Source organism: Orbicella franksi, chromosome 15 (genome assembly GCF_964199315.1).
Source record: "Orbicella franksi chromosome 15, jaOrbFran1.1, whole genome shotgun sequence".
NCBI lineage: Eukaryota > Metazoa > Cnidaria > Anthozoa > Scleractinia > Merulinidae > Orbicella > Orbicella franksi.
Genome location: NC_138159.1, coordinates 8,561,901 through 8,575,834, shown reverse-complemented (window position 1 = coordinate 8,575,834; position 13,934 = coordinate 8,561,901). Strand labels below are relative to the sequence as shown.

Below are 13,934 nucleotides of genomic sequence, written 5' to 3'. Positions count from 1 at the left end.
GGGCGATTCGACTGGGTAGCAACATACAGAAGAGCGCAACTGAAAACATTCGCACGCAATGTGGCTTTTATGTAGTGCCCTAGGTGGATTGAGTGCTGGTAAAGAGAAAGTTTAGAGCAGTTGTTGCGAAATGAAAATTTAATTCTCTAAGCGCTGACGGGTACTTTAGTTCCTTAAATTTCATTCAGGGACTTCAATAATCTCTGATGCAAATGTAGTTGTCAAGAAAACGGAATTGAAGTTCCTCCGTAGTCTCTCTATATTCATTGTTACTTTCAATATTTTTTCATTTTTGTTTTGGTTCGTTCCACTCGTCAGAGTTAAAGCATTTCCAGAAAATAGAAATTCTGGTCTTTCATCCAGTATTCGACGCGAACATAACTTGTATGTGGGTGTAGTTTTCGCCAACTTTGTGGCGCTGGTATAAATTTAACGGCGAGTCATTAATAGGGGTTGGTATTTCAAATCTTTTGTTAGGAATTTTAGTGTGTTTGTTTTTACGAGTCTTCCAGTCTTTGAAGAGCCAGTACGACTATCGAATAAAAAAATTAAAAAAAACATAAATGCCAGTTTTCCCCCCGTCGCGTCAAAATAGATAATTTTCACAAACATTGAATCGAATTGAAAATGATGACTGAGTTATGCGATCAAAAAACTGAAACATTGCTTGAGGTCAGAAATTCAGTTGCTACACAGGAAGACAACTTTTCATGATACTTTTATCAATAGAAAATACTTACAAGAGAGCGCAGCGAACAAATCAGAGAATCACACAACTCGAAATTCATCGTAGGGTGCGTTCCTTAGGGATAATCCAGATGATTAGCAACGAACTACCTTCTCCGTTTCAATCGAGTTTTAGTATAATCTACTAGCGTTCTATCACGAATGCCGTTCTCTTATTGAACACGCTATTCACCACCTATTTTGTCTCAGATAGTGAGTAGCCCAGCAGTGTGCGGTTGTTAGCAAAATGACGGCTGCTCCTTTGCGTTTTCGAAGTGTTTGTGAAGAGGACAGATAAATTTTTAAACGATTTGAAAATTTATGCCAGAACAATTCGATAATTCGCTCTCGATTTCTATGCGTGATATAAATCTCGAGCGCATAATCCAAGTTATTGTTAAATGGAAACTCGAATTGAAGTTGGGCGAACGAAAAATGCTGTGAAAACAAGAGCCGTAAGTTCGAGCTCTCCCAAATTTCCTGGCGGTAGAAACAATAGATAGAAGCATGGAGAAAATTTTTTTATTTTTTTTTTCGGCAACACTGCGAGAAGAAGAGGTGGAAATGAGTCGTTTATTTCGATAATGGAAGTCTCTTTGCTCGTTATTGGTTCAAATGCTTGTCAGGCTAGTTCGGAGTTTCGAGTTATACCTATAGAACAGGGGCGGATTCAAGATTTTTCAAGGGGGAGGGGGTTGGTACCTTGGGCTTGCAGAATCAAGAGGGCATCTTTCCAAAATGTTGCAATTTGAGAATTGAAACCTAATTGAAAACCTTTTCACTAGAAATACCAGCGATGCCACAAAGTAGAAATAACAATGAGGTACCTGTCCAGAGAGTTTGCCTTTATTTTTGCCATATTATTCGAAACTTTTTTCAATTTTTTTATGTTTTGCTTCTTCAAAAGGGTGGTGGCTGGCCAACTCACCCCTACCACCCTAAATCCGCTCCTGTACAGGGTTGCCACGGTCAGGGAAAAGTCAGGGAAAATGAGATTTTATTCAAGGTCAGGGAAAAGTCAGGGAGTTTAGTATCAGGTCAGGGAGTTCCCAAATCCCAGTTCGAAGTCAGTGAAAAGTCAGGGAATTTTATATTAAGGTTGCCGCAAATTATTTTATTAGATGTTCTTGTATAGACAAGGCAATTTTGTTTTAAAAATTATCTGAGCCATCCTTATTTTGTTGATCCATGGCCAGAATAGTCATCCTGCAGGGTCAGTGAAAATTGCTTTAGAGTCAGTGAAAAGTCAGGGATTTTTTTTTGTTCCAGTGGGTGGCAACCCTGCTGTAGAAGTATGGCTTCATGCAAGCTCTTTCCCACAGGGTGCTTTCTAATATAAATTATCTCTGACCTTAGCAAAGACCATGACAGTTCGCTTAATTGTGCATTTGCTATGTTCAGTGGGTCGTTTTCCCAAGTTTGAAATGTAAATTTTGCTTGCCTCCAATAGCCCATGTTATAGCTATCCAAATTCTAACATACCTTCGAGGATTTCTGCTAAACTTCCATATTTGGGCTTATTTTCTTTGTATCGAGTCTCTTGTGGGAACCACCAGACAAAGGAATCTTGGGAAATTTTGAAAACGGGCACAGAAAGCCTCGTAGTCATGTAAGAATTTTCATATATTAAACTGGGGATGTTTCCAAGTGTTTATTTCTTACTCTCTTGTGCTGCAAAATCAACATGATTAAGAAAACTATGAAGAAGTAAAAGACAAAGCTGACCCAACTTTGCAAATTGTACCTTTTTTGAAGTCCTTGCTTTGTTTCTGATGCAGGCAGTGTTGTTTTACCGACGCCTATTTTTATTCGAATAAAAAAAAAAAACTGATTTCGTATGCATTCGCCAAACTTTTCAATCTTTTTGGCCGTTCTACTGATGACAAGGTTGTGTTTGGTCCTTGTCAGTATCATTAAAGCATTTAAAATCATTGAGTAAATAATTAAAGCAAGTAAAGTAACGTGCATTTATCTACCTCGATCCAAGGACTGTTTTCGTTTGGGCAAGACTCAGGATGTGCACCATTCACCAAAAATATCCGGAAATTGTGGATGGGAATAGGTCTTTTCACGGTTAACTTTTCTCAATCGTGCTACAATTTGATGTTGAGGTATATACGAAGCATCTAGAAAGAAATCAGAACTTACAAAATTGCCCGAAACTGCCTGACATCCATGTTGTCTGGGGATACCATTTACCAAAAATGACCGGAAATTGGGTTTAGGAAAAGCTCTTTTCACGATGAACATTTCTCATTTGTAATATAAGATAATCTCAAATAGATGCAAAAATCAGGAAACTACCGGAAATTGCCTTGCATCCAAGTTGAGCAAAGTGGAACTGATTCGAGTGACTTAAAAAAAAAAAATAAGGCTCAAGACTATTTAAGCAGTAGTTTGGTTTTGGACATGTGCAATGAAGAAACAAGACAATCCTTTCGACCAAAAATTCCGGAACATGAGAGATGAACAGCTATCATTCAAAATCTACTCTGGTCTGGAAGCTCAGTAGCTTTCGTATAGCTCGCTAGCTTTCATATAAACGTTTTACACTTGCCTTCATTTTTAAACCGAGAGAACTCGGAATCATCTACATGTATTACAACCTTTGACCTGTCCTTTTCTATCCTCCAGTCCTGTTACCTTGAGTTTGCAGGGTGAGATACACCTTGCTCACCAAAATGATTGATAATTTCTTTTACAGTGGAGGAAAGGTCACCGCTGACAATAACAGCACCTGTACCTAAACCTGATCAAGGAATAAACAAAGTTTTTCTTCAACAAGCCCTTGGCAGTATTCTGCGTAAACGAGGCTATGGAGCCTCTACAGATGCTTGTTTCAGATTCCTGGATCAACTCCAGAAGAGTTGTGACGATTTCAATTCCACTGTGACTAAAAGAGACTGTTTCTCTAATTGTGGTAAGTTGGTGGTGTTTAATTAATTAACGGAGCTCGGTCTCGGAATTTTCAGTTATTTTGGCCACGTACAAAGTTACCTTTGAATTGAAGGAAACCTGAAAAGCACCAATGGGAAAAGAATAAACCTTAAAGGATCAAGAATGTTTAAGGATGGAGAAGATGAACACGGATTACAAAGGACAAAATAAATAAAAAAAATTGGGCTAAACTTTCTAATCTACGACGTAACTCCTTGAACGCATTAGATTAAACATTTCAAAAAGAGTAAAACGTTCAGTAACCAATTGATAATTTCCTTATAGTGCCCATGAAAACAGATGGTATTTGTTACAAACTATGGGAACCCGAATTATACGGAGAAACTTACATTCAGACAGAAAAGCGCTGGTACTACCGCCCAGCCACCCAGACCTGTTTACAGTTCAATTACGGTGGTTGCCTTGGTAACGAAAATAACTACATCAGCCTGGAAGACTGCCAATCAGCATACAACTGTGAGTATACCTTAAAGAAAATAAATAAGTACTTATGGAATGAATAAAGTTCATAGTAAATTCTTGTTAAGGGGTGCTCTCTCTTTCAGGAGGCAACCAACCAACCAAACCACCAGTCATTCAATCCATCCATCCATCCATCCATCCATCCACCCACCCACCCACCCACCCACCAACTAACCAACCAGTCAATCATTAAATTAATCAATATTTCTTGCACTGTAAACATTTAAAATTTTTGGTGCATTTGATTAAAGACAGTATTTAGCGTTAATCTGTACCAAAAAAATACAGATCTTATAAACTCAAGTGTTAATGGTTCGAGTGTCCTTACTGTAAGAAACGTCATCTTCGTTTTGAGTGAGTGATCAGATTTTGGAATATTTATATCTCATAAACAAAATAAAAAAAGTTTGTATTTGTAATATCTAGAGCAAGAAGGAAGGGCCCACCCAGCAGTTTAAATGGATACCGGTGAAGTAAATGTCGGGGGTAACCCTGAGATGAATAAGAGTCTCATTCGAGAGGAAGTAGATTTCATGCTACTGAAACTTGAGATGAGCTCCATCCTGATGGGCCATTTACGTGCGAATGCCGACTTTATTTTACTTCAACTATTTCTATGTCTTTCGTACAACAGTGGCACCCGAAGTTTTTGACGAACGTAGTGCTGGCGGTAATGCAGCTGGTAGTGCACAAGATGCGATCAACAGTAAGTTTGACTGTTAAAGAAAATCGCAGAAATAAAGATGTAACATGTCTAACTGCAGTACCACTTAAATCATCCATTGGTGACTAGAATCTATTTTTACCCCAAGAATTGAATATGAGCCTGCGCTTTGTATATTCAGAAAGTTGCCAGGTAGTGTAAAACACTTATTGCCCATACTGGAGTCGCCAGTTTTGAAATGCTCACCTGAAGCTTTGTTATAATGTAGCTCCCACTAAAAAAGCGAAAGCTTGAAATGCACCCACAAAGTATTTGAGGAATTATTCTGAGGAAGGTAAACTGAAACATATTTACATATCGAATGTGCTAAATTCTGAGCTATACATTCTTTTCCATACATTCTTTTGTATACAAAACTGATAGCATACTACTGCAATATAGCCTGGTAGGCAGCCGGTTATTTTATTTTTAAAGGTTGTTTCTGTTTTTACTGTGTTTAAAAGCACTATGAAGTCTATAGAGAAAGCAATTAGACGTACATTTTTTTTCTCTGGTCCGAACCAGTTGTTCGTGCCCAGTTCAAACTTTGATAAATTTGTGGGAAATTAGTTTGCCGCCTCGTACTTTTCATCTTTAAAAGTAGATGGGTGAGTCTATGTTTTAAAAGCTTACTTGACTTGAAGTTTTGTAAATTGCTAGTTCACACTAGTGCCATTGTGACGTGACGAAATAAACATAACGCCGAGGACGTTATGTTCGGCGTTATGTTTGCAGTATGAACATCCTGACATAATGGCATAATAGCAACATGAGAGCATGAACATAACAACATAAGGAAATAAAAACTGATCTTTTTCTTATGTCTTTATGTCGATGTTCACCTTACCAACATCAGCGATGTTGTCGATATACCATTATGTCGTATGAACAAGGCCTTAGTAAGTTAATGTCACTTTAATAACACGTGCTACGCTGCTTTATCGATTTCCAGGTTATGGCACGTGCTCTATATTTGGAATCGCACATTACAACACCTTTGACAATTTGACGTATAGCTTCAACGGCAAATGCAATTACGTCATGGTAAAAATCCCATCAGAACCGGACAAGCTGAAAGTGATCGTCAACAATGATGCTCAATGCGACCCTCTTACACCCTGCCAAAAGACGCTTACTGTTATTGCTTACGGGGTTGAGGTTGAACTCGGTAAAAGAGAAAGCAATGGGCAGTTTCTGGTGAAAGTTGACGGTGCAGAAATTAATAAGTTCCCATATCTACACCAGCCTGACCGAGCAGTGTATATTAGAGTCATGGTATGTATGGTTTAAGTTAGTTCATAGAGTATTAAGACGAAACCTCGTGTAACTTACACTATGGAAAAATAGCTGCAGGGAAACACAATAACAACAACTTCGTAAATAACAACACCAACAAATAATTTAATTTGCTGAATTCAAATTAATCTGTCATATAAAGCAGTTTTCACTTCAGTGTCGAACGTTACTTGCTTTTTCTTTGGTTTTGCATTACCGCGCTTCGTGATTGGCTTAAAAAACTCGCGCCACTTTGGCAAGCAAATGTGAAACCAAAACAAATCGTGACTCACTGTCACCGTGCTTTGCGACAGCTTCATGTATTTGTCTGGAGGTTTGATTGGTTCAATGGATTCTCTACCTCCCTATGATTGTCCATAGTGATTACTTTGGTTTTAGTTACGATGCCAAGTTGAATACTGCTCTAATAACCTTTTGTTATTTTCATTATCATTACCTTTTCTGTGTAATTTTTAGATCAATGATTTCTTGCCTCGAATGGGGTCTTGGACGCGTTTTGCAGACATTTTATTATTTCTTATTCATTCATTTTTAATAACCTCATTATTATTATCATTTGCATTAATTTTTGTATTTTAGATATTCTTTGTTTTTTATCATTGTATACTTGTGTTCGGATAAATTGTTATAAGTAAATTTATATACACATGTAAAGTAGACCTGCCAAAGAGAATACATATCGGACCCTCAGATTGGAATACGAGTTTAAAATTGAGTACGAGTACGCTTCACATTTCCTTTATGACATGGCAAAGGTTGCACATCCGGCCACGGAGTGCTGGCGCAGGTGCATGTGATCAAGTTAATATAATGCAAAGTAATGCTGTGCTGTGCATGGTGCTCTTACAAAGCAAAAAAAAAAAAATTAATAAAATAGTTAATTTTTTACTTCGAACTTCAAACCAGTGACATTTTCAGAGTCCTCGCTCTTCATGTTGGTTTTAGAAAGATAGGTTAGCTCATAGGATGAGATGGGTATGTGATGTGATAATGTGGAGCCTGCAAACCAGAAGTAAAAACTTGTACTCACACCTGAAGACCCTCTATGGAAAATAAACAGAGATGAAGAACACATTCCTTGTTTTCTTTAAGTTCCCAGCAGATGGCGCCAAGCAATACATCGTAGTGTCGACAAAAGACAAGGCGGATATTATATGGGATGGAGAGCGGTCAGCAGATATTCAGCTCCCAGAAGAATTCAAAACCAAAACTGCGGGTCTTTGTGGAACCTTCAATGATAATATCAAAGACGAGTTCATGGATACTGACGGACAGGTCCAAGAAAAAGAATATGCGTTCGCCAATTCGTTCATAGATAACAATTGCGTGTCTGGCCCAGTGACTCCAAGACCATGCGATGAACAGATACAGGCGGAACAGATGTGCTCGAAGCTAGAGGAGAACGTATTTTCTGCCTGCAGCAGCGTCGTTGATATTACTTATTTGAAAACACTTTGCATGAACGATGTTTGTGCCAGCCCCCTGGACCAGCGTGACGACATGGTGTGTGCCATGCTCACCCGATACAGTAGACAGTGTGCCTTGAATAATATTGTACTAAGCTGGAGAGCACCGAACCTTTGCCGTAAGTAACATAATTATAATAGAAGAATACTGAAAGCTTCGTAAGTAATTATCTTTTCTCAAAGTCATTAATAATTCATCAAGTTAAAACAAAGAAAATCACAACCGTTAAGGAGGTCTGGATGCCCGGTCTTAATTAGCACAGATTTTGACGATTTTACTTCTCCGTTTATTCCTTAGTTTTTGTTTCGATTGAGAAGTTGTATCAATCACTCGAGACAGTGTTCATCGGCTATCCAAACACCTCGCATTTCGTCAAAAATGCTCCACTGCGCCTCGTAATTTGAACTTTCTTCTCGGTGTTTGGATATCCCGATGAAACACTGTCACTCGTGTTTGATATATTTCTTCGCGCACTTTTTTACTCCCCCACCAGATAGCTTTCCACTCTGATTTTGGTCAATAGAGAGGTTAAGCATGACGTTTACGGCAAACGGCAAACGGCAAACGGCAAAAATGAAACTTTTGCCGTCTCCCTTCAGCTGTGTGTACAGTAGAGTGAAATTATTGGTATTTGCAATGAATAGTAGGAGACGTTATTCCATTTTTTGTGAGCTTTTACGGATTAGAAGAAAAGAACTCAAAATCAGAAGTTGTCTTTGCCGTTTGCCGTCTGCCGTTAACGTCATGCTTAACCTCTCTATTGTTTTCATGGTCGAACGCCCCCTTACCGTATAGGCTCCCAAACAACATTTTTTCACAAGTTAGAGCTAACTTAGAGCGTCCGGGTCAGCGGATTTGAGACCATAATTCTTTCTTAGTTCTGCCTAGATCTGTCTTTTCTTACAAGTAATTAAGAGAAATTCCCTCGCATCCTGGACATCGGGGATTAGACCATGAGGGTTTCGTAGTTCTGGCTAGATTTGGCTCTGATTGATCGTTTTGTTCGCGAGAAAGTTAAAACTGAGCAATATCCAGTAAGAGTCGGAAAAACGATTCTTTAGCACTTCGTCACAAGAATGGAATCCAAGAATTCTTTCGAGGGGGTGGAGGAAGGAAATATTGCAAGCAGAGAAAAACACGTGTTCATTGAAGTCCAGTTAAAAATCTTTTTTTCCTTTTCACAATGTTGTTCACAGCAATAACGTGTCCAGCAACTATGGTATACAGTGAATGTGCACCAGGCTGCCCAAAAATCTGCAAAAATCTCGACATGAAATGCTCCACGAAATGTATCCCTGGTTGCACCTGCCCAAATGGGCAATATCATGATGGTAAAAAATGCGTCGACAGGGATCAATGTTCCTGCTACTACCGTCAGAAGCGCTATGATCACGGGGAATCTCGTTACGAACCTTGCCAAGTGTGGTGAGTGAAGCCATTGTTTTACTTTAAAATGTTTTATTTTATACAGGTCAGGAATTGGCAAGGGAAAAAATATTCTTCAAAGTCACGAAAAGTCAGGGCATTGTGCTTTCATTCTGCAAAAATTGACAATTTGAAGAAAAGTTAGGGAAAGTTGAAGTTATAACACCGCTGATTTAATACCATTGAAGGCTAGCAAAAACATTTCAGGTCGCTGTGATCTGAGCGATGTTTGTTCCTTACTGAAGAAGGTATTGTTTTATATAAAAGTATCAGTCTTTTGATGGGTGGAAAGGACTGCTGTGAGGGAAGGCTGGAGGCTGCTACCACATCTGAAATTAAGGAGCTTAAGCAAACCACGACGACGGCGGCAACGAGAACGTCACTAAACAAAAGGTTTGATGAGCAAAACAATAGCTGCGCAGGTGCGTTATAAATCTTGGTACATTTCTTTGCCGTCCTCTGCAAAACAAAAACGTGAAATGACCAAGTTCTGCGTCGTCTACTGAACGTGGACGACAACGGCTAATTTTTTGTATTTCCATTTGGAATTGAACGTTGTCATTACATATTTAGCCTGAGCACGTTTTTAGAGCCATTGGCATACCGAACAGATCTAGACGATCGCGAATCTCGCTTGTAAAATATAAAGTCATTTTTGACTAGGCGTCGTCCTCGGCGTCGTCGTCGTCGTTGCTTAAGCTCCCTATTATGGGTATATTTGATCAGGGAAATTAAATTTTTATCAAAGAAAAGTCAAGGAAAAGCCAAGGAATTTTGAAAAGTGATGCCGGTGGCAGCCTTGTTATAGCACTGATGAGTTTTACCCTCTCACTCCCAGACCCCTAGTGTGAAATCAAGGTGCTCACGGTTTCGGGGTTTTCAAGGCGAAATTTGGGAAAATGTTTTGAGATTATTGAGAGGGAAAACGCTTACAAGAGGATCAATTGCTGTTTTCCTATCACGCTATTTGCATTTGAGGAAATGGGAATGGAATACACCTTATTCCAAAATGGCCGCCATTTTAGTATTCTTTTGTTTACTTGCAAATTAGCCCCGTTTAAGGGAAAATATTCTTTTGAATTTCGAGTTTAAGAACGAGGCAACAAGGGCCAATTTGCAAGAAAACGATAGAATACTTAAGTGACGGCCATTTTGGAATAAGGTGTATGGGATGGGTTTAATATCTTAAGAAGATTAATCACACCGCTTTTAAAATTTAAGGCAAGCTTCGTCTCTTCGCGTGACTTTGCATATTTTGGACAAAAAACGTCTAATTTTCGGATTGAAGCTGAACATCGTGGAACATTTTTAAGATATGCTTACCTGAACATTTCCACTCGTGTTTTTTTTTTTAATTTTTTGCCGTTTAAGTTGTTTTCTTATAGCTCTAGCAGTTTTCAATGAAAAAACGACAATCGTACAACTGAAGTTTTCTCTGAGCGAGCCGTGCACTGAGACAAGTTTATTGTTTACGTTCAATCCCGGCTAAATTAAGACATTTGGTTATGTGACTCTTGATGTGTAGAAATTCAAAATTTATACTTTGCCGGACTGAGTTAATGTTCTTTCAGAAGAGGTTAATATAAATTTCCACCAGCGACTCTTAGTCTGGCGATTTTTTCTTGAAATTTGGGTTAACCTTAGTGCCCTCATAATAAGAGTTGTGACAAAACGAATAAAAGAGCGTGTATCCAAACGAAGAAACACCTGAAACACCTGAAATTTCTGGCTCCTAAGTGGCACATTTTAAGAAAAACTTAAAGCATATATTATCTGTAACTATTAACTCTGTCATTAAATAAGGCTTGTCATTAATTATTATCTAAATTAGTCATCTGGTGTTTCCTGAGAGGGAACCGTTCCCTCGCCATTTTGTTTTTTATCATTTAATATATAAATGTAGTTTTTGTTATTTAGTTATCTTTGTACTATAAATTTTTTTGTTTGGGTAGCAAATCAAAAAAATAAAAATAAAATAAAGAACTAAATAAATAAAAATAAGGTTACAGCGTTAAATATGCATGTATTTAAAACACTTTGCTTTTTCTTAGTGAATGCAAAGGGGGAACCTGGTCATGCCACAATATTCCATGTAAAGGTAAGTTGAATCCCTAACTGCTGTAAATAAATAAATAAATAAATAAATAAATAAATAAATAAATACATAATAAATAAATATACGCTGCTGACATGGGTAGGAGAGATAACGGCAAAATGATCTGACGATTGGCGGTTACGGAGAATGAAAACTTCTAATACCTTTAAATAAAATGCATTTTGATTTGTAAGTATAAAATGACCCTAAATGCTCAAGATGTCAAATTCTTGAACACATTTTGAGCTTATTTTTGCAACAACTTGTCGAACAGCAAAATTTCTTCCAGTTAATTGGGAGATTGTTGAGTGTAACTTGGTGACAAGGGGAGTTTTCTGCTACAGTCGTTCTCTTGTCAATTTTGTAAAAATCTTTGGAACAAATTTGAAGAAACGTCGGGTGAGGTAACTTAATCTTTGATGCCACTTTGGAAACAGAAGAAGTATTGTCCAGAGTAGTAATAGAGTAGTAATAGCAGAAGTGTAAGTTGCAATAGAAGTAGCAGTAGTAGGGGCAACAGCAGTAGGAACAGCAGTGATAGGAGCGGTAGTAAGAACAGCGGATGGAACGTGGCGAGCGTAGCGAAGTCCGCACAAAAACGATCGAGGTCCAATATTCCCTCGTACGGCTCGAGCAAGCTAGGTTAGTAAGTCGTATATTATATGGCAATCAAAGAGAAAAATACACGACTTAAGACCGAGAAAACTGTCTGTATTGCAAAATCCTGACCGAGAAAGAACCAATCAGAGCGCTCGGATTTACCTCACGACTACCTTGCCATATAATAAGACAATAACAAAATCTATGAGATTAAAAATACTTTAGAAAAAGAGTACACTATGCAAAAGAGGAAAATGTACATGTTTATGGTAAATTTATGTACAAAAGTAAGAATTAAAAAAGTGAAAAAGTTTAAAGATATTTCAGAGTTGAAAAAAGTCAAAGTTCAAATGAATAAAATTAAATTAATAAATAACTAGATGAATAATAATAATAATAATTATAATAATAATAATTATAATTGGAATAATAATAACAGAAAAATAATATCAAAAGAACAATTAAATAATGGCCCATGTACAGTAAATTTGAGATTTCTTGTGTTGCCCTCTTCTAATAAGACCTACCTTTGAGCAAGGTTTAATAAAAACTGATACTCAACTTTATTTTCTACAGGAACCTGTTCTGTTCTTGCGAACACGAATGTGAAGACATTCGATGGCAAGGAATACGAGGTGTACCCGAAGCCTTGTGCTTATTCTTTGCTACGCCACTGTCACGCTTCGTCATTTCAGTTTGACTTGAGAATCGAAAACAGAGATTGTACTCTTAACGACTTCACCCGGTATTGCAAGAGCCAAAACGTCTATCTCACTTTGCAAGCAGGGAAAACTATCGACATCGAAAGAACAATGAATGCGAAGCCTGTGTTGACATACGACGCTGCCATCTTGGGTGACCAAATAGTTGTTGAACATGATGGAGGCAATGTTGTGATGGTGTCTACTCCTCAATTTCAATTGATTGTCTCCGGGCAAAACATTTACTTGACTGTCAATCCAGGGATGATGAATAAAACATGCGGTTTGTGTGGTACGTTCAACAGGAATAGCATGGACGATTACCATCTGTACAACGGCGGTGTTGCTGCAACAGCCCAGACCTTCCTGAAGAACTGGCTCGATCCTCAGCTTGACGATCAACCAACGTGCGAATTGGGAGAAAGTGGACTTGGAGAAACTGAACCTACACATTCGATAGATTATTGCTCCATCTATTCTCAACCACTGCAGCAGTCTGAAGAACGAGCCAGTGTGTTAAAAGATCCTCTCGGGCCTTTTGGAAAATGTCTTCAATCAATCTCACCAAGCTCTTTCTTCGACAAAGCTAAAAAGACTGGGTGCAGACATCCTGAAAGCTTGTGTGACGTAATAGCGGGATACGCAAAGGTTTGTGGAGATAATGGATTCACGGTCAGCAACTGGAGAGGACGAATAGAGGGGTGCCCAGAACGTAAGTGGAGTTTTTATGAACATAAATTATAAATCCGCTCATTCGGAATATGAATCATAAACGATTAGAATCACTTTATACCTCTGGATTCACAGAATACTATATTTGGAAAACGTCCAACCGCGCAATGACGTCATGATTTCTCAAGCCTTGCAAAAATGAACGTGGCGGCGCGTGGAAAATTTGAAATCCTTAAATAAGGCCTTATGCGTCCGATGGCGAGATTAGGACTGATGATGAAATAGCAGAAGCGAAACGCCCATTATTCAAAGCAGACAAAGAATAATCGACTTCAAATCCCTGAAACAGTGAAACGCAAACATCAACTTTGGAACAAAACTGATTTGTTTTAGTCAAGATTCCCTTTAACTGGGGGATGGTTCACGAAAGTTACGCAACCTGCGGGAACCAACTAGGGTCGATTATGGGCGAACAGCTAGACTTATGATTTTAATTTCTTTCAATAAACCATTTTTCTACTACATGAAAGATCTTCCACGTAGTTATGGACGCATCTAAAAGTAAAAGCAGTTGCAAGAATAAAGCCTTCAGTGGAAACATGCACAGGATCGCCTTCAAATCGCTGGATTTTTTTTTTCAGGCATTATTTTCGCGACTGCGTACGTTGCGTTTAGATAAGCTACCACGATAATCATTCATAAGATGTAACACACATTTTAACAATTATTGCACGAGTTTGAGTAGAACATCGTGATTTGTCAGATTAGTTACTTTCCTTATGCGAATCACTTTCTTTTCTTCCAATAAATTTGAATGGCTGCCGCCAAA

The 13,934-nt window shown here is 38.2% G+C and overlaps 1 protein-coding gene across 6 annotated transcripts in view; it reads left to right on the top strand.

The window, feature by feature from the left end:
* Positions 1-13,934, top strand: part of LOC145470238 (uncharacterized) — a 92,037-nt gene that overhangs the window by 3,818 nt on the left and 74,285 nt on the right. For all 6 annotated transcript variants that reach the window (XM_081454066.1, XM_081454065.1, XM_081454067.1 and 3 more), the window contains exons 3-10: positions 3,431-3,646; positions 3,949-4,140; positions 4,781-4,852; positions 5,802-6,124; positions 7,238-7,730; positions 8,809-9,037; positions 11,089-11,135; positions 12,309-13,145. In XM_081454066.1, the coding sequence (XP_081310192.1) occupies positions 3,431-3,646; positions 3,949-4,140; positions 4,781-4,852; positions 5,802-6,124; positions 7,238-7,730; positions 8,809-9,037; positions 11,089-11,135; positions 12,309-13,145 (2,409 nt within the window). The remainder of the gene's footprint in view (positions 1-3,430; positions 3,647-3,948; positions 4,141-4,780; positions 4,853-5,801; positions 6,125-7,237; positions 7,731-8,808; positions 9,038-11,088; positions 11,136-12,308; positions 13,146-13,934) is intronic.